General features: G+C 42.9%; 1 protein-coding gene across 1 annotated transcript in view; it reads left to right on the top strand.

Annotated features, from left to right (window-relative positions):
* Positions 1–21,130, top strand: part of LLPH (LLP homolog, long-term synaptic facilitation factor) — a 37,189-nt gene extending 16,059 nt beyond the window's left edge. The window contains 3 exon segments of the mRNA XM_033959636.1: positions 11,298–11,484; positions 11,486–11,516; positions 20,358–21,130. Coding sequence (XP_033815527.1) covers positions 11,305–11,484; positions 11,486–11,516; positions 20,358–20,512 — 366 coding nt within the window. The 5' untranslated portion in view covers positions 11,298–11,304 and the 3' untranslated portion in view covers positions 20,513–21,130.
* The last annotated feature ends 1,057 nt before the right edge of the window (positions 21,131–22,187 follow it).

Raw genomic sequence — 22,187 nt, 5'->3', positions numbered from 1 at the left:
GCTGCTTTATCTCTGCGTCTGTGATAGCGTTCCCTATCTGTTCAAGAGACTCGGGGTCTAGACTGACTATCGGCGGGGGTCGGCCATACATGAGCTCAAATGGGGACAACCGATTGCGTTTACCTGGGGTACAGCGGATGCAAAATAGAACAGAAGGGATCAGTTTGGGCCATGGCAGGCGGCTTTCCTCTGCCGCTTTTCCGAGGAGGGTTTTAATAGTTCTGTTAATGCGTTCAACTTGGCCAGAGCTCTGGGGGTGATAGGCCGCATGTAATTTCCAGGTGATTTGCAGAGCCCGAGAGACAGCTTGTGTGACTTGTGATATGTAGGCGGGGCCATTATCGCTGCCAATCACTAGGGGCAGGCCATAGCGAGGGATGATGTCATGGAGTAAAGCCTTTACTATTTCCCTACTTTTCTCTGTGCGCACTGGGTAGGCCTCTGGCCACCCAGTGTGGGAATCAATGAAAACCAGGAGGTAACAGAACCCATGGGAGGGGGCAAGTGGGTAAAATCAGTAGAGAGGACTTGCATGGGGTGTGAACCGATAGGCTGGTGGCCAGGAACGGGGGATCTGACAGAAGAGGGGTTGTGTCGGAGGCAAATGACACAGCGGAGCAGGACATGGGAGATGAGTTGAGAGAGATTCGGGATATAGAAATTCTGTCGGAGAAGAGTGCGGAGGGCTGGGTTACCGGCATGAGAAAAATCGTGTGCACGCTGGACAACAGTGAGGGCCAGGAGTTGAGGGACGTACAGGAGGGGGGTGGATGTGTGGGAGGAGGGTATAGTAATCCATCCGGATGGGAGGGTGCAATGGCCAGGTTGCTGCGTGGCCCACTTGCGCTCGGGGTCAGTGTACTGGGGGGAAAGGGAATGAAGGAAAGGTTGAGGGGAGGAAAGGGATAACAGAAGAGGGGGTGTGGGCGGACCTTGGAGGGCCGCCTGGCGAGCCGAGCGGTCAGCCAAGGCATTACCGCGGCTGATGAAATCACGGAGACGACGGTGGGCCCGGCAGTGCATGATAGAAACTTTGGAGGGTAGCAGGATAGCATCCAAAAGGTCCAGGATGAGTTGGTGGTGTTGGATAGGGGATCCAGAGGAGGTGAGGAAGGAGCGCTGGCACCAGAGGGCAGCGTGGGCATGAACAGCTAGAAAGGCAATTTAGATAGGAAAAAAACAAAAATGCAAAAAGGGAGAGAAAAATCTCCAAAAATGGCCAATGGTATAGTTGGTTTCCCTGGGGTACCCCACAAACCAAACAGATAGACAACACAAAGATTACAGGGCATAAACAAACATAGAAAACAGAAAAGGCGTGGAACTTTTCTTCCAGCTGGCAAGGATTCAGAGCTGAACTTAGATCTGCAGAGAAATGCACAGTTATACAAAAACAAACATCCATCATAGCACGAATCATAATTGGGTGCACACAGTGACAAAGTAAAGTGTGATATAGCACATGGCATAATAATCACATAATCATAAAAGGCATCTAATTGGTTACTGGAACGTCCGAAAGAGAAAACGTAAGAATGTTATCACTCTGGCTTGGTGCCCTGCCAATTACATTCATAAGGCAGACAGGGACGCAACTGCTAGGGTGTGCTTCAATCTTGAAAAATAAGCAAAACTTACTAGGTAAAGTAAGATACAGTGTACAATGTTAAATATAAAGGTATTCTGAAGTATGGCAATGTCAATTCAAAGGAAAAAAAAAAGAAACATGTTAAATGTTAAGTGCAAGGTCATTTCAAGGTTACTGAAAGCAGAACATTGTCCTCCTTCTCTGGGTAGAAAAAGGCTCATTGTAACAGGTCCAGAACAGCTCTGTATGTATGACTGCGAAGACAAAGAAGAGACATTTTAACGTGACACCACCCCTGAGGTCACTTAGCCATGTTCCCTGCAGGCAGACCTGGAACCCTTGTCTGCCACCTGGGTCCCGCTACACTCTGAGGAGTGGGCACTGCTGCAGACTAGATGTAGCTACTTTAGTCTGCACTGTCCTTACATAATAACTACCCCCTTCCTCTGGAGTTTGAGCTACCAAGTTTATTTGAAAGGTATTTCTGTTTCCAATTGTATTTAGAATCTGATTGATAATAACACTTTATACAAACATGCATGGGAAGAAAGAATTCATAAAGAACACCAGGATAAAGACACAATACGGGAAAGCAAGGGAGACTGTTAGCACAAAAGAAGTAATCCCAATCCATCCGTTATCAATAAAACTCATTCATAAAGGAAAAAAAAAAAAAAAAAAGTTGACCACATTACACCGCTATTGATTAAGTCCCATTGGCTACATATTAGCCAACGAATTACTTTTAAGATATTATTCTTGGTTTTTAAAGTTCTAGCTTTCAATGAGCCTCAATTAATGTCTAGAATGATCATTCCTTATTATGCCCCTCGTTCTCTACGATCATCATCACAAGACTTATTAACTGTCCCTTCCTTAAAAATTGTGGTACAAGAAGAAATGACATGTTTTCTGTTACAGCGCCACAAACGTGGAATGCACTGCTACTGTACATCAGAAAAGAAAAAGATCTTATCTCTTTTTTAAAAACTCTTAAAAACTTTGTTATTTAACTTTGTACTTGTCTCTTAAAATTGTTTGTCCTCTAAAATGTTTTTTTGTTTTTTTGTTGTTGTTTTTTTTAATTGTTCAGCGCTTAGAATGTTTGTATAGGCGATTCATCAAATAATAATAAAACTTGAAACTTGAACTTGAATTATCAAGCCCATGTTTAGCAAATATTTCAATTTTCAGAAAAATATGGATACTTAACCTCTATCATTGTTAGTCTTGTACTTTAAATCCCCCAACACTGGGATACAAAGGCAGGGATGTGCCCAACACAAACCCCACATGTCTGACAAACGGTTGCTTTTTTTTTTCTTTTTTATTACCAGCAGACACACTTTGACAACTGCGAGAACACGTAAACTATCTGGCTCAACTTTCTTTAAATTACTCACTTTCTGTAACAAATCCACTGCACGCAACATATATCTAAAATCACAGTCCTTATTCTCGTTCATCAGTGCGAACTCACATTCTTAATTCTGTCTTGATCCACATGCATTTTACCCTGTTAAGCAACTTACACTATCCTGTCTGCAACTTTCGGCAAAACAATCATGCTGGCTTGCTTTACCAACTTTTCCCAGGTTTCCAACCTAAATGCTATTTCCATCTCCCCGGGTAATTTCTCAACATCACCAATTTCTTGTTCTCTGTGTCTTGTCAGGTGTCCCCAGAGCTTTTGTTTTATTAATTTGACAAGTATGACAAAAAGTTGATTAAATTCCAAATACTAAGCCTTTGACAACAATAAAAATAAGGGTGAAGAAAACAATAAAAAAATTACAAAATTACAAAAAAAAAAAAAAAACTCTACAAACCCAGAATTAAATATATAAGAAACAATGAGAAAAAAAAAAAAAAAAAGAACTTCAAGGAGGAAAGGAAAGAGGACATAGATGGAAGAAAAGCAATAGGGCAAAGGGAAAATGTTTGGGTGTTTGTTTTGTTGCTTTCAATTTATCTAAATGGTGCTAAACCATAAGATTAGGAGAGTTAATCCAGTCCAAGCATGACTGTGTCTAGCTAACTAAGTGTTTTGTTTTATTAGTAATCAAACTCAGTTAACATTGATTCTCCATAATTACCCAAATAAAAATTGCATTGTATTATATCATCTTCTGCAAGCCTGCCATAACTGGCAGGGTTGAGATGTTACATCTCATGATGAAAAGCAGGACTATGTACGCTATGTATTTCCCCCTCTTATAAGAAGAAAAAGAGGGTCAGTCGTAAAATGTTTAAGCATGATCTGAAGGGGGTCGGTGGTGCTCTGACCCATATTATACAATCTATATATGCACCCAACAAAAGTTCCAATTTCCAGAAACCAGAATCCTATATACCTCTCTGTGCTTCACAACAGATTAAGAAGTTACTAGACAGAAGAGATAGAGACAGGATAGAGAAGGAATCAACTTCTCACTTACCAAGACAGGTCCGGTACCGGCACAACAAAACCAGGAGCCAGAAATCTCCACCGATTCGTTCCTTCTCGAGGTGCAATCCGTTGTCTTCGACGAGAAACCGTTCCTGATCAACCATCAGGCTAATGCCGGCTATTACGGGTCTCGTAGGAGGCAAGGTTTGAAATCCTCCGAGGGAGACGATCGTGCCAAACAGGCTCAAGTCTGTAGATCAAGTCCCTGTTCGGCTGCGCCAAATGAAGGTACCTTTTAGGATAAGGCCCTCCGTTAGTAGTGCAGAGACTTGAGCCAGAGACTGAAGAGATTTAAAAAGGCTTTTATTAAACAAGCATATATGCTGGACTTCTGGGCAGAACTGGCTGCATAAACAGAAGACCCCGAGAATTTCAGACACAAAGGTTATATAGGGTCCTAACCAGTCCAAACCGGTATAACCAGCTCTGACCAAAAGGTAGGAGCAGAGAGAAAAACAAAACCATAAATCCATCCTACAATCTATACATCAAAGCTAGCTAACAGGCTAACATCCTGTTGCCTCCTTGCCGTGCCTGGCACTTAAGACAGATACATAGAACAGGCCTGTATGTATACGTGATTTCTCAGAGCAATAAAATGGAGTCACAGGTTGTTCTTTGTACTAATTATGACCCACTGATCTAAAATGGAGTTTCTTCATCTACACCGTGACCCAGCTATGTCAGCTAGCTAGGGATCCTTCAGAGACGAAAAAAGGAAAGATGCCAAACTTCCGGGGAGGAAGGGAAGGACAAAGATGGAAGATGGATGGTTAGCACGGAGAAAAAAGAAAACGATAAATGGGCAGGAAACCCTGGCAAGCGAGTTATCAGAAAACAACCAGAGCCTGGGACCAACGTGATTTGATTAATGACCAGACAACAAAAGGTAGAAAAAATAAGTTTATTTTCTGTTTTGTGATTACAATGTCAGATTTGAAATGTGCATCCTGATTCCTGCCAGAGCTGGTGTTAGACAGCATTCGTGAACTAGGACCTAAGAGAGGAAAAGTCTTTATTAAGGTGCACATTTAGTGTGCGCTAAATGGGTTAGTGTACCTTAATAAAAGGACCCCTAAGTATCTTAATAAAAAATTTGGTCCGTAACTTAGGGGTCCTTTTATCAAGCCGCACTAGCGGGGTTAGTGCGGCGGACATTTCATCAAGCGCTAACCCCTGTGGCCAGCTAAAAAACTAACGCCTGCTCAATGCAGGCATTAACGGCAAGCGGTTTAACATGCGCTATTACGCACGTTAAACCCCTACTGCAGCTTGATAAAAGGACCCCTTAGTCTATGTTTTAGATTTTGGCCCCTTATGTGATTGAGTTTGACACCCCTGCATTAGAGGCTCTGGCAGAGATCCAATTACACAGTATGTATTCTTCCCAATTAATTTTTCCAAATTAATAAAGTGTCATTGCTAATGAAGTTTGATTTCTGTCTCCATGCAACGCTCTACAAGCGACCTTTACATGTTCGTAGCTGCAGAAATGAACTGCATGAAAATGAGAAACATAAATCATTCCCTTGGGGACATATATGCAAAGATCACGTTGCAAGGTTTTCCTTCCATATACATTTGTTCTTCTCTGATTAAAACTTTACAGCAACCAAAAGAAACCTCCTATTCGCCAGATTTAAACTATTTTTGCCTAGAGCAAAAAATATTCAACCAGCACGTCGTTTTATTTACGTTTTAGCTCTGCGTCGCAGGGGAGGACTCTTTAGTTCCCAGCAAACAGCGCGCCGGCGCCTGCTGTTGACGAAATCCAGGTCCCTGCAGCACGTGGGTCTTCGTTTAGTGTTCTTATCCGGAAGTTTTGTGTTTTGCTGCGTGTGCTGTGAGTACAAATTGTGCTTTTGGAGGGGGTCTAGTATAAATTTGTAGGGTACGGGGCTTTATTAAAGTAAAAAGTAAGAATCAAAAGGGAAGTTAAAACCGCAACTTTCTATGCTTTTTGTTCTTGTGTGTTTTCGTTTGGTATTATTCATTGATGGCTCATAAAGTGCTTCTCTTGGTTTTGCGCTTGTCATAGTTAAAACCTTTTATTCTGAACTGACCCTATATCCTTCCCCAAAGGACCAGCTATTTTGTGGTATAAGCATAGTTAAAACTCTTGTGAGTTAAGTGCATTGGAGCTCTGCTAGTGGTCTCATTCTTTAGATCTCAGTAGTGCTGCTGAAAAATCCCTATAACTTCTTCTGTAATATTTGTACAGTGCCTGGGCCTTTTACTCTTCTCTGCGGTAGAACAGATATTTATCTGCTATGCGCATGCTTAAGCGGCGTAATTTTAAGACAGAAAATATATTTTTTGCTACTGCCCATCTGAATTGCAGCACCGAGTTTATTTATTTATTTAACGCTACAGAGTTCTAAACTATTTGGTCGCCGCTATGGCTGAATATTGAATCGCTGTTTTTCTTTTCTGAAAGAAAAATTTGGAAGCAATAATTAATGGGCATTTTAATACTTAAATATTTTTTAATCGGTTCCTAAATGTCAAAATACTTGGAGTGGGGGTAGGGGCTGTGTGTGTTTATTGGGCTTTATTAACTATCTTTATGAAGAAATTCACCCAAGGCAGTTTATAGTAGATACAATTTAACCTAAAACTGACATCAGCATAACAGTAAAATGGGGAGTGTGGCGCAGTGGTTAAAGCTACAGCTTCAGCGCCTTGGGGTTGTGGGTTCAAACCCACACTGCTCCTTGTGACCCTGGGCAAGTCACTGAGGCCCAAATTCTGTAACCAATGCCTAAAGTTAGGCACCTATTTCAGAGGCGCCTCCCTATCTAATTGAATAACAAGCTGAATTAAATCAGCACTGATTGAAACTTATCAAGAAAGCTTGATTCTGTAAGAAGGCGCCTCTAAAAATTTAGGCAGCCTTCAAAAAAAAAAAAAAAAAAAAGGCGCTATCCATGTTAGGTGTGAGCGTGGCTACATGTTAGGTCCTTTCTTACAGAATCACTGCTCTTAAGCGTGCTTGAGCGCTTGCATGGGCGCATTTTAATTGTGCCTAGAGCTAGCCTATTTACTGTACACTTCCAAAATAGATGCCGCTCGGTGTGATTCACTAAACAGTACCCAATTGTGCTTGAATCGCACTGAAAGGTACCTCTATCGGCACCTAACTTTTGGCCGCTTCTTATAGAATTTGCCCCTGAATCCCCCCATTGCCCCTGAATCCCCCCATTGCCCCAGGTACATTAGATAGATTGTGAGCCCACCAGGACAGACAGGGAAAAATTCTTGAGTACCTGAATAAACTCATGTAAACCGTTCTGAGTTTTCCTGGGAGTACGGTATAGAAAATTGAATAAATAAACAAGCATAAATAGAATCAATGAGTTAAACTTGGAGATGACAGTTCTATTACGAAGTTTCAATTTAACATGATTATCAGTTCCTTAGAACGTAGACATTTTATTGATCTCGACTCTGGACCGGGGCAAAGATTTACTGTGATTTGGGAGCGATTTTGGATGACCCTTCCATCAGTGGCCCGGAGTAGACTCTTGAACTCCTTATTGATTTATCTATTGACTTCTTATACCCAGGGATTTTCTGTTTGGGTTTTTGTTGGGGGGTGGGGGGTGGGAGGGGCGGTTTGGATTATGTGCAAATATGTCTGTATTCTGCATTGTTTTTGCTATGGTTGTTGTTGTTTTCTGCACATTGAAATTGAATAAACACATTTAAACATGATTATCAGAAATATACACATTTAACAGCACTGTAGAATTTCATATAACAGATAATATGATAAATGATTTGATTCCATAATAGGCAGCATGGAAGGACATTCAAACAGCATAAATATATGATAGGGATCTCAAAGTTCCTCGAGGGCCGCAATCCAGTTGGGTTTTCAGGATTTCCCCCAATGAATATGCTTTGAAAGCAGTGCATGCACATAGATCTCATGCATATTCATTGAGGAAATCCTGAAAACCCGACTGGATTGCGGCACTCAATGAGGGACTTTGAGATCCCCCGATATATGATGTTCTCTCAGGCATTGCATTAGATTAAACAGGGGTAGGCAATTCCAGTCCTCAAGAGCCACAGGCAGGTCAGGTTTTCAGGATATCCACAATTAATATATTTGTCTTAGTTTTTTTCCATAGACAGCTATTATTCTGAATTGCTCTGCATTGTTGACTGTGTTTTGTCTGTTCTTGATTTTTGAAAATAAAATTGTTTGAACATAAAAATGAAACAATAAATACAGATTTTTAATTATTTTTTTTTTACCTAAGTAAGATTTGTTTCACTGCTTGTTATTTTGCTGCAAGGGGGGATGCACTGCTGCCTTCAATTTGTGTGTATTAATACCATCCATTTAGAAATTATCCCATTATCTTCCGGCTCCACTCTTCAGCTTGAGTTTCCAAGCAAAGTCCTTGGCATCATCATAGACTCCTCTCTCTCCTTCAATGACCACCTCAACTTCTTGGTAAAAAAATGCTTCTTTAGTCTTCATATGCTGAGGAAAGTGAGATCGTACTTTCATCATTCTCACTTCGTCGTCCTTGTTCAATCTACCATCCTCTCTAGACTGGATTATTGCAACTCCATTTATTTAAGCCTAACTAAAAAAAAACTCCATAGACTTCAGCTAATCCAGAACGCCTCGGCCAAGCTTATTTTCATTAAAGGCAAGTTCGACCACGTCTCCCCACTCCTGTCCAAACTTCACTGGCTCCCAGTTCACTCCAGAGTCCTCTTTAAATGTGCCTGTTTAGCTTTCAAGATCCTACATGGCATCCTCCCTCCCGTTATCCCACTCTTCTGGAATTCCTCTAACCCTAATTCCACTAGATCCTCCCAAAAACTGAAATCATCATTCCCTCTGCAAAAGGTATATCCGCGTATGAAAACTTGGAACATCCCTCCCCTTTAGAATCACAGAACTCTGGACAACCTCAAATCCCTGCTCAGAATTTCAAGCTCCCTCCAATCCTTCCGCAAACACCTGATAACTTGGCTCTTTTCAAAATCTAACACCTCCCGCTCTTTGGTACCCCTGTCCCTCTTTATCTTCCTAGCTCCTTTCCTAAAACCCTTCATTGTAGCTCCTTTTCAACCTAACCCTGTAAACCGTGCCGAGCTCTATGCTTGTGGAGATGACGTGGTATACAAACCTATGGTTTAGTTTAGTTTAGAAAATACAGTGGTGCCTCGCACAACGAACTTAATTCGTTCCGGAGCAAGTTTGTTATGCGAAAAGTTCGTTATGTGAAACGCGTTTTCCCATAACAATACATGTTAAAAAAATAATTCGTTCTGTAGCATAAAATATGCTAAGATGACATAAAAAAAAGATAAATTTTTGGTTATTATTTTTATTTAGATACATCTAAAAACATAATTGTTTTTAAAACAACACACATTTTTTAAATTTAAAGACAGACTAAGTAGAGTCTAATTTTACAGTGAGAGAGGGCAGAGTCTCAGCGGCAAAAACTGGGACTTAACTGTTCATTTTTTTTTTTTTCTACCGTGTTTCCCCGATGATAGGCAGGGCCATCAAATAAGACAGCCCCCCCTTTTTAGAAAAAAATGTAAAATAAGGCACCCCCCCGCAAATAAGCCACCCACCGATACCTGCGCTTACCCGAATCGGGTGGTACGGTGGGTGACTCCGTGTGGTCCCTGGCACCCCCGACACGATCGGGGCAAGAGGGAGCTCAAGCCCTCTTGCCCCACCCCCGACTCCCCGACACGATCGGGGCAAGAGGGAGCTCAAGCCCTCTTGCCCCCCCGACTCCCCGACACGATCGGGGCAAAAGGGAGCCCACGCCCTCTTGCCCCCCCGACCCCCCGACACGATCGGGGCAAAAGGGAGCCCAAGCCCTCTTGCCCCGCCGATTCCCCAACTCCCCGACAATATCGGGCCAGGAGGGAGCCCAAGTCCTCCTGGCCACGGCGACCCCCTAACCCCACCCTGCACTACATTACGGGCAGGAGGGATCCCAGGCCCTCCTGCCCTCGATGCAAACCCCCCCTCCCCCCAACGACCGCCCCCCCCCAAGAACCTCCGACCGCCCCCCCAGCCGACCCGCGACCCCCCTGGCCGACCCCCACGACACCCCCAACCCCCTTCCCCGTACCTTTCTGTAGTTGGCCGGACAGACGGGAGCCAAACCCGCCTGTCCGGCAGGCAGCCAACGACGGAATGAGGCCGGATTGGCCCATCCGTCCCAAAGCTCCGCCTACTGGTGGGGCCTAAGGCGCCTGGGCCAATCAGAATAGGCCCGGGAGCCTTAGGTCCCTCCTGGGGGCAGGGCCTGAGGCACATGGTCGGGTTGGGCCCATGTGCCTCAGGCCCCGCCCCCAGGAGGGACCTAAGGCTCCCGGGCCTATTCTGATTGGCCCAGGTGCCTTAGGCCCCACCAGTAGGCGGAGCTTTGGGACGGATGGGCCAATCCGGCTTCATTCCGTCGTTGGCTGCCTGCCGGACAGGCGGGTTTGGCTCCCGTCTGTCCGGCCAACTACAGAAAGGTACGGGGAAGGGGGTTGGGGGTGTCGTGGGGGTCGGCCAGGGGGGGCGCGGGTCGGCTGGGGGGGCGGTCGGAGGTTCTTGGGGGGGGCGGTCGTTGGGGGGAGGGGGGTTTGCGTCGAGGGCAGGAGGGCCTTGGATCCCTCCTGCCCGTAATGTAGTGCAGGGTGGGGTTAGGGGGTCGCCGTGGCCAGGAGGACTTGGGCTCCCTCCTGGCCCGATATTGTCGGGGAGTTGGGGAATCGGCGGGGCAAGAGGGCTTGGGCTCCTTTTTGCCCCCGATCGTGTCGGGGAGTCGGGGGGGGCAAGAGGGAGCCAGGCGGAGAGAGGGCAGTTAAGCGCAGTGCCTGCGCGGAAGGATGCAGCTCGGGCGACTTCGTTGTGTGAAACGAAGTTCGTTGTACGAATCAAGACATAAAGTTCGTTTGTGCGCAGCGTGCGCTGTGCGAGGCGTCCGTTTGTGTGAGGCACCACTGTAGTTTGTTTTCTGTACCAGTCTTTAAAGTGGAGCTCATTGTGAGGAATCTTGAAATAGCATCTATTCAAACTTTTTTTTTGCACTTTTTAAAGGATATATGGGAAAGTAATGTGTATGGAGAGGCAGTTTGCGACCCTTAAACACTTTACTGGATGGAACATAGCTGACCTTTATTTGTCATTGTTTACTATTAAGTAGTGTTCAATTTTTAATTTTGCAGTATCATAAATACATTGCACAAATGCAAATTTTTCTTTTTTTTATTTCCTAGTAATAAAATGGCAAAAAGCTTAAGGAGTAAATGGAAGAGAAAGATTGCGAGCAGAGAAAGGAAGAAGAATGCACCGAAAGAACTGGCACGACTTAAACACATTCTAACACAGGAAGGCAGTAGCGATGTCTTTATGACCGATGTTAAAGATATTGCAACTGTTGTGCCACCTGAGAAGCTGAATGAAAAAAATGGAGATAGAAAGAGACTCTCCACATGGTGAGAATGTTTTAAGCCATTCATTTTTTGTATTTGGAATGCTGAATTGCATTTGTATTTGGAATGGCTGATAAACTAACTGCATTATATCCAGATTCCAAAAAAATATGTTTTAAAATAGGTGTGAAAAAATTCACTTCCATAGTGTCCTTCCTACTATTCCAGACCAGTGGGATAGTTATGTCCATCAACCAGCAGGTGGAGATAGAACACATTTGAAGAGCTGAGGGATATAGGACCTAGCCAACCTCCCAGCTGCTCAGTATTTTCTATCTCCAAGCAGGTGGATGACCATTGCTTTCAGCTCTGTGCATGGAAAGCCGCTCCTGGTCCAGTTAGTGACTGGCTCCTTGCAGAGCTTTGCGGAATGCATGCTTGGTGGTGCCAGCCTCTTACTCGTTCCCCTCCTGCCCTTGTGTTCCCTCCTTTCCTGGGTCTGCGCAGCCTCTTCTGCCTGGTTGTTAGCATCAAGACAACAAGGTATTTTTCTTGTGCTGCATTAAAAAAAAACAAAGCCTGAAGAAGAAATGAAAAGCAGTAAGATCTGTGATGAATATAGCTTTCAGTTCTGTAATCCTGGATAGGCTGAGCTCTCTCAGGTGACCCTCGGCATGTATGCTTGGTGGTGCTAGCCTCTATTTCCTACCCATTACCTCCTGCCCATTTGTTCCCTCCATTTACGGAACTCTTCAGCCTCTTTATCAAACACAGGTGGAACTCAGCAGCGGGGCCTGTTGCAGTCTGACCTCTTGGGTGGGCAGGGGTTTTCCTGGCTGGCAGGGAAAGGGATTTCTCAAACTGGCGGTAGAGGGTGTGCTCCTTTTTTAGTGGCTCAAGCAGTTTATGGCCCAACATCAGGGGACTCCAATAAGTTTGTAGGTCTGATTAGTTGTTCATCCTATGGGGCGGTCAGCAGTGGTTAGCAAGGTGGTTGGAGGAAATTACCACCTCAGCTTCTTTGCTGTTGGGGAAGCAGCCTCTGGGTCTCTGGAGGGCCCATTCGACCATACGACTCACTGCGTCTTAGGTGTAGGTTACCCTCTTGACACCAGCAGATAGATTCTGAGCAGCCGTATGGTCTTCCCTCTGTTCTGGGTTGATGTGGTATTGCTCTGACGCCAGATTTGGTGTGTCTTGAGTTATGAGCCATAGCTCCACTTTCCCTCTCTTAATGAGATCTGCTTTGGACCATCCCACTGGTCTGGAATAGTGGGAAGAATGCTATGGAAGGAGAAATTAGGTCTGATAATTTTCTTTCTATTAGTCCTTCACACTATTCCAGAGGCCCTCCCCTTTCTGGTTCTGGGGTTGGAGCTGCGCTGTGGATTCTTCTCTCTCTTCAGATGGTGGCTCTGCCTGCCATCGCAATCAAGTGACTATAAGAGCAATTTGAGAAGGCAGAGTTTTCTTTTTTGTAGAATGCTGGTAGGTTGGGGAAGGTTCAAGGGGTGGCTAGACTCGGTTATTTTTCTTTCCCTCTGCTTGTCTATGTTAATACTGAGGAATTGTGAGGTTAGCTTGGTCCTATATCCCCCAACTCTTCAAGTGTGTTCTTTCTCCACCTGCTGGTCGATGGACATAACTATCCAGTGGTCTGGAACAGTGAGAAGGACTAATGGAAGAAAAATTATCAGGTAAGACCTAATTTTTCTTCCTTCCTGATTTCCTCTATTACTGTATACTGTATATGTCACAGTGAATAGTTTCTGATGTTTAAACAAAATGTAATAAGACAAAGGGAACCTGATTAAGCATAACGTTTTGGTTTTTTTTAAATAAGTAAAATAATTTTAAAATGGTGAAAAAGAAAAAAACTTCCCCCTAAACCTAATAACTGGTTGGACAACCTATAGCAGCAATAATCATAATAATTTACTTCCTGTAATTTTATATCAGTCTTTCACATCGCTGTTATGGAAGTGCACAGAGCAGAGCTCCAGCGTCAGAGTCTGACAGTAAAGGACAGGCCAGCACTGACAGCATGTCATCTTCAGGTGCTGGGGTCTATGGTGTCAACGATAGATGTACCCTGGGCGAGAGCACATTTATACCTTCTTCAGCAGTCGGATACACAGGACTTGGTGCTGCCTTGGACAAACACAGCTCTGTGCAGTCTGGACTGATGGCTGGAGCCACAGTCCCTATCCTGGGGAATACCTCTGTGCTTATCCACTTGGGAGATCTTGATGACAGATGCCAGCTTTTTTGGCTGGGAAACCCATTACCAAAACCACCCATTGCAAGGCCGGTGGTCACCCTTACAGAAGGTTTGGTCCATCAACTGCTTGGAGCTGAGAGCGATAAGGCTAATCCTTCGGGCACTGGAGAGCATCTTGGAGGGCAAAGCAGTCTGTGTCTTCTTGGACAGTTTCACGCGGTAGCCTGTGTCAACCCAGCAGGGAGGCACAGGTGTGCACCACTGAGATTGGAGGCTCAAATGCTGTTCCAATGGGCCGAGGCTCATCTGTTGGCTCTTTAGGTGGCACATGTAGCAGGAGTGGACAATGTGCAAGTGGATTTTTTTGAATCATCAAACATTGGATACAAGAGAGTGTCTCAGGATGCCTTCTACAACATTGTGTAGCACTGGGGTGACCCAACATTCAATCTCATGGCATCAACCAGCAACAAGAAGGACGCTCGGTTCTTCAGTCGAAGATATGAGCCAGGAAGCGACAGCCTGGACTCTCTGGTCCAGTCCTGGCCTCCAGCAGAGCTTCTGTATGTGTTTCCCCCAGGGCTGATGATAAGAAGCATCCTCCAAAGGATAAGAACCCACATGGGGCAAGTAATTCTGGTTGTCCCAGACTGTCCAAGGTGGCCATGCTATGTAGATCTGATTCAGCTGTAGAGAGGCAAGGGCTCAGGCTTCTCTGTCATCCAGGACTCCTTTTGCAAGGTCCAATTGCCCTGGAGGATCCAGACCGCTTTGGTCTTACAGTTTGGCTCTTGAGCGTGAAGCTTTGGTGTGCAAAGGCTATTTGGACTTGGTGATAACCACCTGGCTAAGATCTAAGCAGCAGTCCACTTTGGCAGCCTATACGAAGGCTTGGAAATGTTTCCACGGTTCAGTCAGAGACGCACAGATCTGACTACAGCTCCAATTGCCATGGTTTTAGTTTTTCTCCAGGAGGGGCTTGATAAAGGGCTCATTCAAGGAGTGGCTTGCAGTGGACTCATTCAAGTTACAGATAGCGGGTCTTTCCTGCTTTAGAGGGCAGACTAAATAACGAGCCTTGGTTTCTCATCCAGCTGTGTCCCGATTTTTTAAAAATTTATTTATTTATCATTTTTCAATAACATATCAAGTATCCACTTGTACAGAAAGGTAAAGTTAAACAGAAAATGAAATACAGTACAAATTATAATCTAGTAATCCAATATATCATTAACTTTAACTCAAGTCCTCAATATAGGTCCAAGATGTAAAATCAGCGAGAATTTAATAAAGAAATAGAAATAAGAAACTAACAATTATGCTGGCTGAGACAGGAGATCAAACATTCTAACAGTACTTCATATTCCTTCTCCTATTTTCAGTCGTGCAGCTGACAAGAATGTTGTCAGTTGGCTAGGATCAAAGAAAACATATTTTTGCATTTGGTAGACTATCACGCATTTACATGGGTGGCAAAGAAAATAGGTTGCCCCAAGAGCTAAAACACCTGGCTTTAACAACAAAAATTCACGACAACGTTTTTGTGTGTCTCGTGACAGATCCGGATACATTTGTATTTTATACCCTAGAAATTATTTCTGTCTATTTTTAAAGAAACGTCTTAATAACCAATTCTTATCTGGTGCTAAGGCAACTGTAAGAAGAAGGGTTGCCGGCTTTACGACTTCCTTATCTGAAAGTTCCAGCATTGTAGAAATATTAAGCGATTGTTAATCATCTTCCTTTAGCTTTTCTTATCTTTTAATAGGTAAATAATACACTTGGGTGAATGGCAGTAACAAATCTTCAGTAATTTCCAAAACCTCTGTCATATAGCATTTCAGCATATCTCTCGGAGTTGCTAAAGCAACTCTGGGGAAATTAATTAGTCTAAGGTTATTATTGCGGGAAAAGTTTTCTAGAGATTCCAATTTTCTCCTTAAATTGATGTTATCTCTCAAAAGTGTTTCTGTTACTTGTTTGGAAACTTTTATTTCCTGGAAAGAATTTAATGTTGAACTTTTCAAATCTTGTTGATCAACTTTGATATTCTTAATTTCATTTTCTTGGGTATTAATTTTATGCTCTATCTGTGAGAGCTGAGGATTAATTGTTTTAGTTAAATCCGCCACAAGGTCCCAAATAGCTTCAAGATTTACCTCTTGGGGTTTCTTTAATGTGAAGGAAAGTTTTTTTTAGAAGAAAAGTCAATGTTCTCACCAACTGAGGTTCTCTCTTGGCTGCTGTTCTCCTGCTCACAAACAAGTCGTGGTGCTAGCAAATCCCCAGATTCGGAAGGAAAACCCTGTGGGTACAGGGATTCCAACTCCAAGCTCCTCTCTATGCTCTTGTTAGCCTCCGGGGAGAGTCCCTCATCGACTTCCGATAGGTTCTCCACCCACGGGGAGCTGGCAATTCAGGGAGGAGGGGGAGGCACTCCAGCGTCAGGGCTCAGGGTAGTTTTTCTATGCACAAGCAGAGAACGCCTCTGTCTCGCCCCGGCGCGTCTCCAGTGGGCGTGCCAACGCTCCCATGGTGTCCTGCATTCGGCGCAGGAGCTCGTCTATGTTGCCGAGACCGGCCGGGCCTGAATGCCGCGAGGGTCCAGCAGCACAGCGCTCTCTCCGCTTCGGCATATTGCAGGTATTAAAACACAGAAAGAAATTTAGACGAGCCCTCTGAAGCGGAACACTCAGCCAAACAGTAATCCGCCATCTTAGATCCATCATCTGTCGTGTCCTGATTTTTAAAGGAAGCCTTGTGTCTTCAACACCCTGTGCACCAGCCTTTTCTGTCCTGGAAATCTTAATCTCGATCCTGCAGGCACTAGTTCGGGCTCCGTATGAGCCCTTGGAGAATGCCTCACTCATAGAGTTAAACAGTCAAGACTATGTTTTTAGTGGCTGTAACTTCAGCCAGAAGGATATCGGACTTGCAGGCTCTGTCCTGCAGGGAACCCTTCCTCAAAATTTCGTAGACTGGTATCTCACTCTTTGAACAGTATCTTCCTTCTTACCAAAGGTAGTTCCAGTTTTCACATAAGCCAGGAAGTGTGTCTCCTGACCTTTTTGCCATCAGGTCAAAGAAGGAAGATAATATCCTGAAATGCCTAGACATCCAAACAGGAGTTCTTCATTATTTAGAGATGACAAACAAGTTTCGCCTGTTAGATCATCACTTCATGCTCCTGGGTATAGGAAGACGGGGACGGTGGAAATCAAAGGCAACCATTTCAAGATGGATTTGACTGGCAATTTCTTTGGCCTTTATCAAGAGTGAAAAACAGTCTAAAAGATATCATAAAAGGAAAGATTCAGTATCTCAATAGTGAGATTGCAATACAGGCCACAATAGACCAGGTTTCCTTAAATACAGAAAAGGCTGATTTTAAAGATTTCAAATTATCCATGCCGACTGCTGAACAAATTGTAAATAGATATGTCAAACATTGTTTGAAATGTCTGTATGCAAATGCCAGAAGCCTAAGAAACAAGATGGGAGAGTTAGAATAATATTGCACTAAATGAAAGGATAGATATAATAGGCATCTCTGAGACATGGTGGAAGGAAGATAACCAATGGAACACTGTCATACCGGGGTACAAACTATGTTGCAGTGATAGGGTGGATTGACTTGGTGGAGGCGTAGCATTATATGTTAAGGTGGGCCTTGAATCGAATGGACTGAAAATTCTAAAGAAGCAGAAATACACCTTGGAATCCCTATGGATAGAAATTCCATGTATAAGGGAAAAAAGGATAGTGTACTACCGTCCGCCGGACCAGGATGAACAGATAGATGTTGAAATGTTATCAGAAATTAGGTCAGGCACAGTCAGTTGTTATAGCCAATAAATGATAACTGACTGTGCCTGACCTTTTTTCATTTGAGGAAGAGGCTCTCCATTTTTTTTATATTCCCGAAGTCTAGAAAGGACTGGACCCAGTTTCTGTAGTATAAAGTAAAGTGGAGTTTTTTTTTCTTTGACCTATGACTGTTAAGGGACCACTGTAGATATATTCACAATTTCTGTGCTTGTTATAGCAGCGGTTCCTTAGCCAGATGTGGCTTTAACTGAGGTCTTATTTCTCCACTTGTGTGATATATACTCTGGTTTGATCCTATTTTCCCACCCTAGCATTGGAAGACTTTAGCTATTTGTTGTGTGAGTTCAACTACCCCAATATTGATTGGGTAAATGTAACATCAGGGCATAATAGGGAGATAAAATTTTAGATCTAGTTTTTAGTGGAGCGCATGAATTAGTGCGCAAGGTAGTGGCCGCTTGATAACAGTTATTATAACATGTTCACATTTGATATAATCCCTGGAATAAGTTCACACAGGAAATCCAACAATTTCAAATCTGAATTTCAAAACTCACAATTTTGACTTTTATTTTTCTTTCTTTCATTCATTTGATTTTTTTAGCTTGTCCCCCCAAAGAGCCTCGTTCAGGTTACAATATTACATACACAGTATAGGACATACCAGATACAGACAGACAGGGAGAAATAGGAATTAATACTTCGGAACATGGAGGAGTGAACACCCTGTAAGGAGTGGATTTAAGGGGCAAAAATGTAAATTAGAGGGAGTTGCTGGGAGAAAAGGTGAGTTTTTACAGCCTTCCTGAAGGTTAGTTGTCCTTCTAGAGTACTAATATTGTTGGAGCAGATTCCACAATTTAGGCAGGATATGTGAGTACAGTAGATTCGCTTGTGGGAGTATAGTTGTTTTTGCTTTGGAAGCGTAGGGTCCAACTAGGAACATAGACTGATAATTTCATTTTCCCATGAAAAAATATCTATCTGGTGCCACTTTTGAGAAGTTTTTCACTTTTGAAAATGAGCACTATAGTGTTTTTATAGAAACTTTGTGATGACTGCTCACTCAAGGTAAAGTTCAATATGTAATGAAGTTTAGATTCAAAAGGGCTTGCTGTAATCAGCTGAATAATTAACAGTTAAATTTTGGTCATTTGGTTGAATAACTAAAGGGGCAGTTACTTTTTCTCATGGGTGTAGGATAATTTTGTTCTTTAAATAAATTAAGTAATAGTTTAAAATTATATGTTTACTCAGGTTCCCATTATTTAATATAACATTTTTAAATCTCAGAAACCATTCAGTGCGACACATGTGGGTTTTATGGTGATTATCCAAATAGGCTCCAGCAGTCCATAAACAGCACTCTTCCTCTGCACTTGATAGAAACATTAATTTTTAAATTTGTATTGATTAGAAGTAGAGTTGCATCACAAGAAATAAAACACCTCATGTTTTTAGTGGAATATCTATACAGCAGTGTCTCGCAAACTTTGCAAAGCTGCAACACACTAAACTGGTGGACAAGGCTCGAGGGCATCCAGATGTCAACGTGATGACATCATGTCGACATCCGCGCATGCACAAAAGCCCTACAGATGGAGTCCTGAGCTGCCAGTGGGGGGTGCTGGAAAGGAAGAGGCACGGAGAGGCACTAGCTGACTGCCTACAGAATGTACCTCTCGCCTCAAGAGGCATGTTCTGTAGGCAGTCAGCTGGCGCCACTTCCTCCTCCCCAGCGTCTTGTGCACACCTAGAATCTCAGGTGGCACACAGTTTGCTATATAGGATAGGATGAAAGTGAAAGGGGATAGACTTAAGAAGTAGTTTTAGAAAATACTTTACCATTGAAAGGGTGGTGAATACATGGAACGGCATCCTAGTAGAGACAAAAAGTGTATCTGAATTCAAGAAAGCTTGGGACGAGTACACTTCTCCCTCCATATTCGCGGTGGTTACAGGTGGAACATAGCCACGAATAACTTTTTCATAGGTTATTCACGGTTTTCTGTTAAAAACCCTCAAGAATATGATAAAACCGCGAATAACCTACGAGAAAGTTATTCGCCTTCTCCCCCCGCCTGCCCAGGTCTCTCCTTAACCTTGGCCCCGTCTACAGAACAGGGGGGAGAGAGAAGCCCACCGCCAACTCCCATCGCATCGCTGCAACCCCTCCCACCCCACCAAGCCACCGCTCTTACCTCCGGGTCCCCTCACGCCCAGCCTGCCTCCTCTCCTAAAAGCCGCGGACCCAAATTCCAGCGGCGCTCACATGACGGTCTCGGCCAATGGCTGGGCGGCACTCCAGTCAAGGCCATGGCAACAGGAGCTCAAGATCCCGGCAGAGATGAGCCTCGGTTGCATTTGGCCAGGTGGAAATGAGGCTTTAGCCCAACAGTTTGCAATGGCAGGTATGCACCTCTTTACTTGATTTGGAATAGGTGGATGATGTAATTGGGGGGGGGGGGGAGGAGCCAGCACGCTAAAAACCCCAAATAGTTGAAACCGCGGGTACCGAAACCGCGAATATGGAGGGAGGAGTTTACATTGGATCTCTAAAAGAGAGGAAGGGATAGTAGATGACATGGATAGGCAGACTAGATAGGCTGTGCATTTAATCTGCCTTCATTTTTCTGTTTCTATTTGCAGCCTTACTTCATTTGTGCTTTTAAAAGAAAAATTCCTATTTCCAAAACTACCTTTTACAATGATTTTTTGTGTAAATGTTTTAAAACTGTAATAGTTTGTTTACTAGGTTTTCTGCTATAGCATGTACCACAGCCACACAATAATTAGGCTTTCTGCATAGTAATAGAACTGTTATGCTAAGATATTTTTTCCCCAAATATTTTTAGATATTGTTGGTAAGATGGACACTGATAACAACAGGAATAAGAAAACTCTTCTAGACCAACATGGACAGTACCCAGGATGGATGAATCCCAGACAAAGGAAAAAACTTAGAAAGCAACGGAAAAATAAAAATAACAAGCCCAGAACACCAAAGTGATAACTTGGTAGATCATAATGAAAGCAAGGCAAAGAGCTACTTCTGAGAAAATGACTCCCATCCTGTGCAAACTCTCTATGGTTCAAAACCCAAAACAGTATCAGTTCAGAGATTGCTCATCAAAAATAAAAGCAGCTACCTGAATCACATTTTATAACAATGTTTTATTTGATGCAGTATATTAATAAGAGGAATTAGGTGCCTTAAGAAAATTCTCTGGCACTAAAATTTTATAAACACCTTAAATGTATAGAACTGCATTTTATATATGTCGCATTATTATTTCTTGATCATCTACTTTTATACCTGTATACCTCCAAGCAGTGCTATAGATTACCTAGTTTTAGGTACAAGAGGGATTCCAGGGGCTGGAATTGGTAATTAATTGCACATGCTATCAAACACATTCAGAAGTGCCAATTCTAAAGAGCACATATATACCGTACTCCCTTACTCTTGTCTTGGGGCTGGTATAATTTTGTGCAGGAGCTTTTGGATAGGCTGTTCAAAAAGGTGCATATAAACTAGACCAGTGGTCTCAAACTTGCGGCTCAGGAGCCACATGCGGCCCGACAAGTACTATTTTGAGGCCCTCGGTATGTTTACCATAATTACAAAAGTAAAATAAAACAGTTTCTTGATCATATATCTCTTTAGCTATAAATTACAATATTATTATTAGGATAAAAGGAAAGATTTATAAACTATAAAGAGTTTTACCTCATGCAAAATTGTCATTTCTTTAATAAGACATTAACTATTTTTTTCTAAGGCCCTCCAAGTACCTACAAATCCAATATGTGGCCCTGCTAAGGGTTTGAGTTTGAGACCACTGAACTAGACCAAACAAATTCCTCTATCCCTTTTCTGCCTAGGCACCTTTTCTAAAATGAACAGTTTTCAAGAAAGCTTTAACATTAAGATATGTACTATTGAATAAATGTGAAAAATTATAATTGAAATTTCAGGATAAATAGCACCATTTTATTCTCAATTTATTAGATTGCTTTTACAAATGAATACATATCATTGTTCAGGATTATGTATTAAAATAAACATACCTGGTATTTCCACTCAAAAGAAGGCTTGTCAATTTTAATTTGTAGAAATATTGGAATATATTTTCAGTAATCATAACATATAGTGAAATAAAACTTAGAATATTTATGGACACACAAATCAACTATTCTAAAATATATTAGGCTCCAGAACAATATAGTCATGACAGCCTGCCAAAAGGTATTTGAATGTTTGGGAGAAGTTACAACTCCTTTTATCACACTGGGATCCTTTTATAAAGCTGTGGTAGAAAGTGGGTTTTTATTATACACTAAGACCATTTCCAGTGCAATAGGTGTGTCATTCTAGACAGGCAGGTTATCTCCCCATGGCCATGAGCCATCTGCAGAAAGAATCCATTCCAGATTTTTTTTTTTCTGTCCCTCCTATTTTACTGTGAACTCTACTGTCACCTGTAGTTTTTCCCTTCTGCACACAAGCTGGAAGGAATATTTCTTTTCTGCTCTTTCCTTTTATTTGGTGTTTTTTACCTTTATTCAGTGTTTTCTGTGCTCGGAGCTTTCACCTTGGTTACAGCTCTGTCTGCATAGAGAATAAACAGACTCCAGTCTGCAGCTGACAGGCCATTCCCTGGTGGTACCTGTTAGCCAGTCTG

The sequence above is a fragment of the Geotrypetes seraphini genome, chromosome 9, assembly GCF_902459505.1.
Source record: "Geotrypetes seraphini chromosome 9, aGeoSer1.1, whole genome shotgun sequence".
Lineage (NCBI taxonomy): Eukaryota > Metazoa > Chordata > Amphibia > Gymnophiona > Dermophiidae > Geotrypetes > Geotrypetes seraphini.
Note: the sequence above shows the minus strand (reverse complement) of the source record. Positions and strands in the feature narration are given on the sequence as shown.